The following is a 5,102-nucleotide window of genomic DNA, read 5'->3' on the forward strand; positions in this document are numbered from 1 at the left end:
TTTTAATTATTATTTGCTATATATTTCTAAGACACTTTAAAAAAACTTTAAAGAACTAGTAATAGCTATCGCTAAGTGCCAACAAAACAGTCAATATAATACAAACTTTACAGATTTGTATCAGAGTTACAAAAAACCCGGCAGTAGTTGTAATTTTTTTTTTCGAAAGTGCTGCAACTCAACTTCTAATAATAATAATAATAATAATAATACGTAACCTGCTAAACGCCCTTACTCCCAGTTGGAGACTGAATTGCTACGGATGCGGCTCAACAAGATCAGACCAAAGGAGCTGTGCTACTGGCTAGGCGCTCGGCCCCTGAACATAACCCATGCATGACCTCGGAGCACAGCACCACAGCCTGATGGAATAGGCTGTGAGTCGATTTTGCTGAGAGAGGAAAACAGGAGGTCCCGGAGAAAAACCCTCACAGTCAGGTTAAGATCGACTGAAACTCAGTCCACATATGATCTCGGGGCCGAGAGGTGAACCCAGGTCGCAGAGGTGGAAGGCACGTTTGATAACCACTGAGCCATCCTGACTCCCCCAAATAGCAATAATACAATAATAGAAATTGCACCCTTTGTATCTCCAAAAGCAATGTAGATGTCAAGGTGTTTTGCAATAATATGCCAAGTACTGCTGTAATTTTTCAATGGCTGTAATTTTAAAAGGAATACACAATAATTAAGTTGAATAAAACCAGTGCCATGTGAAAAAATCGCCAAAGCGTTTACAGACTTTCAGTGTGGAACATGTAACAGGGAATCAAACTCTCTCGCACATGAAAATTGTTTCACTTAGAGTTTTTATTTTGCAAGATACAGCCAGGAATTACCAGTCAAATTGATTGTTTAATTGTTTACTTTGCAGACAACATATCTTCTTTGAAAATTAAATTAAATTGTTCACGACGCAATGGTTACAAAACGAAAAACAAACAAGCTCTACTCGCCGGCCGAAATCAGAAATTGACAACAGTGGCCGATAAGAACATGTACGCCGGTTTAGTTTTGAGCTCGTTCATTAAAGAACACAAGACAATGGTCAGGGAAATGGGAAAAAAATTGTTTTCACTCACCTCTGAACTCAAGATCATCATTAGTGGCGTGCGTCATGCAAGTTTGGTTAATGCATCACACATCAAAACACGCGCTTTCATTGCTCCCTACTAAATCTCCAGGGAACCTTACATTACACTACATAGCCTTACATTACACTTTTCACAGCACAATCGAGAATTTTTCTGCCTGCTGCACTACTTCGCGCGGCATTAAGCTGGCCGCCTCGCAAGCTTTGTGTCTTTGCTCGGCTTGCTCGTTGGCAATTATAATTTTCTAATATTAATGTATAAAATGACAAAATTTATAAAAATAAAATGAACGACAAAAAAACCGTAATTATTGATAAATATATTAACAAAAACAAAACTTACAAAAATTTTGAAATAAAAATTATTGAGAAATATAACATTCACAAAAATTTTCAAAAAACACTATTAGAAATTAAACAAGAATTGGAAGAATTTTTACCAAAATCATCATATCAAGTTTCACCAATATCAGGAAAAATTAGTGTCACTTTTTAAAAAAAAGATAATTTTTTTTATTTTTCTTTCCAAAACTTGAAAGATTTTACCAAAAAGATACGGATTTTGAAATTGATTTGCTTTTATTCGATTACAAAGGCATTTCAAGATGTATCAAAATAACTGAACAAATTTTATTAGACAAAGTAAAAAATTGGTTAAATTCAAACGAATCATACAATAAAACATATAAATTTAAAAGATTGATCGGTCATTCTTCCACTTTAAATAATATAATTAAACAAGGTGAAAATAACAGAAATAAATACCATATTGGAAACAATTTATGTCTTGATGATCATTTTGAAAACAAAACCACGTTTTATGTTGAAAACGTTTTGATAGAAATTTTAAATGAAATAAGAGCCTTCAAACTTATTGAAAATTTGAAACTAAATAATTATAAAAACGAAAAAACAAAATCACAGAAGAATTGGGGAAATTAAAAAAAATATATTAAACGATAAAATATTTTATCAACATTATGAGATATGTGCGTATAATGAAAAAATCTTAGTAAATCAGAACTTATAGATATGATTTTACAACTTACCAAACCAAAACCTGCACCTAGGTTTAGAAAACCAATCCCAACACTTCATCATAGTGTAAAACAAATGGTTCAAGATTATGAAGAAAACATAATAAAACCACCATTAGAATTTAGAGGTTATTAAAAAGCCTGTTCCATTGCCAAGAACTAAAATAAATCAGACTAACAAAGCTTTAAAAGGCTGCACAGCATCATATGAAATAAGCATTAAAAACGATAAAGACCCGTTAATTCAACTTCAAAGCACAAGAAAAGCAATTGAAATGCATATCGAAAAATTTTTTAATGAAATGAAAGGACTAAAATTTGTTGAAACTTTAGCTATAACATTTGAAAAGCAGTCAGGTGAAGAAAAAACAATTAAAACAGCTTATTTTAACTGTACAACACAAACAATATTAACAAAACGCAAATTGAACTAGCTTTAAAATTATCAAAACAACAGATATTAAACAAGATTGCTCAATGGATATGAGAGGCTTCCGGATGGTTAATTCAATCAGTTGACAACCAGTACCTCAATATTGTCAAATATCAACCAATGAAAGGATCCTCATATATTAAACTTCCTCATGAGCTACGAAATAGCGCAAAAGGATTGATAAACCTTCAAAATAATGATAGTGAATGCGTCAGGTGGTGTCATATAAGATATCTTAATAAACAAGATAAATAACCACAAAGGATAAAAAAATCTGACAAACAATACATTAGAAATTTGGACTACACTGGAATTGAATTTCCTGTAACAATCAAGCAATTTAATAAAATCGAGAAACAAAACAAAATCAACATCAATGTATTTGGTTATGAAGAAAAGCAACCATACCCTATCTATGTATCAAAAGAAAAGTATGAAGATAATATGAATTTATTATTGATTAAAGAAAATGAAAATAAACATTATGTACTTACAAAAGACTTAAACAAGTTCACATATAATCAGATGAAGCATAAAGAAAGAAACAAAGCACTTTTGTATGTATTGTCTACAATGCTTTAGTTTTGAAGAAGTTTTAACGAATCAGAAAAAAACATGCCTTCAAATTAATGGGACACAAGCAATTAAAATGCCTGAAAAAGGTTCAACCGTAAATTTCAATAACTTTCATAAACAACTGCCTGTACCATTTGTGATATATGCTGATTTTGAAGCTATTACAGAAAACGTTTTTGGGTTGTCAACCTGATAATAACAAATCGTATACAGAAGCATATCAAAGGCACACAGACTGTTCATATGGCTATAAAGGTGTTTGCTGTTACGATGATAAGTACACAAAACCTATTCAGTTATATAGAGGTGAAAATGCTGTATACAAATTTATGGAAGAAATGCTTGAAGAGGTTAAATACTGTAAGAATGTTGTCACATACAAATTCGACAAGCCATTAAAAATGACAAAAGAAGATGTTAAAATTTTCAAGAAAGCTGATGAATGTCATATTTGTAACAAAAAATATAAGGCCAAAGATATAGTAACGGATCATCGTCTTGTCACAGGTAAATACAGAGGTAGTGCTCATCAAGTTTGTAATCTTAATTTCCAACTGACTGATAAGATACCAGTCATCTTTCACAATTTAAGAGGTTATGATAGTCGTTTCATTATGCAAAATATTGGACAAATCGCAAAAAAGTCAAATACAAAAATAAGAAAGGAGAAGAATGTCAAATGAATATTAATGCTATCCCTAATAATATGGAAAAGTATATGGCTTTCATGCTTGACAATCATCTGACCGTCACTGACAGTTTTCAATTTATGACTTCAAGTCTCGTTAAACTAGTTAGCAACTTGCCAAAAGAATCATTGAAATACACAGCACAAGAGTTTCAAGATGACAAACTTGATTTGATGGCTAAAAACGGAGTCTATCCTTATGATTATATGAATTCGTTTGATAAATTTAATGAAACAGAACTCCCAAAACGAAAAGACTTTTACAGCATTTTGAATGATGAGAACATAACAAATGAGGTTTATCAGCATGCTCAAAATGTATGGAATACTTTCAACTTAAACTCAATGGGTGAATATTATGACTTGTATCTCAAATCTGACATTCTGTTGTTGGCTGTGTTTGAAAACTTCAGAAAAACATGCTTAGAATATTATAAATTAGATCCAGCTTATTACTTTAGTAGTCCAGGTTTATCTTGGGATGCTATGTTTAAGATGACGGATATGAAATTGGAATTGATGACTGACATTGATATGTTTCAATTCATTGAAAAAGGATTAAGAGGAGGTATATCTTACATAGCCAACCGATATGGTCAAGCAAAGAACAAATACATGAAAACATACGATGAAAAGGCGCCTTTGAAGTACATCATATATCTCGGCGCTAATAATTTATATGGTTGGGCAATGAGTCAATACTTACCTACTGATGGATTTAAATGGTTGACAGAAAAACAAATTGATAAGCTAGACCTAGTTAAATACACACAAAATAGCAAAAAAGGGATGATATTAGAGGCTGATCTAGAGTATCAAGAAAAATTGCATAGTTTTCATAATGATAATCCATTAGCAGCTGAAAAGATCAAAGTCACCAAAGATATGTTGTCATCATATTGCCAAAAAATAGCTGATAAATACAAAATATCAACAGGTCTAGTGCATAAACTAATTCCCACCTTAAAAAACAAAGAGAAGTATGTCCTTCATTATAGAAACCTTCAATTATACATTTCTCTTGGATTAAAAGTCACTAAAGTTCATAGAGTACTTGAGTTTGATCAATCTCCATGGCTAAAACAATATATCGACTTCAACACTCAAAAAAGAACCAATGCTAAAAGTGTTTTCAAGAAAGACCTTTTTAAACTTATGAATAACGCTATTTACGGTAAATGCTGTGAAGACTTACGTAAAAGAGTTGATGTGAGGCTCGTCACAGATAAGAAAAAATTTTTGAAATTAGCTGTGCATAAGATCAAGGAAACACTA

The 5,102-nt window shown here is 31.7% G+C and overlaps 1 protein-coding gene across 1 annotated transcript in view; it reads left to right on the plus strand.

The window, feature by feature from the left end:
* Positions 1-3,845: 3,845 nt before the first annotated feature.
* LOC138013862 (uncharacterized) overlaps positions 3,846-5,102 on the plus strand; it is a 1,395-nt gene continuing 138 nt past the window's right edge. The window contains exon 1 of the mRNA XM_068860908.1: positions 3,846-5,102. This exon is cut by the window's right edge and continues 138 nt beyond it. Within this exon, the coding sequence (XP_068717009.1) occupies positions 3,846-5,102 (1,257 nt within the window).

This window comes from Montipora capricornis, chromosome 8, assembly GCF_036669925.1.
Source record: "Montipora capricornis isolate CH-2021 chromosome 8, ASM3666992v2, whole genome shotgun sequence".
Lineage (NCBI taxonomy): Eukaryota > Metazoa > Cnidaria > Anthozoa > Scleractinia > Acroporidae > Montipora > Montipora capricornis.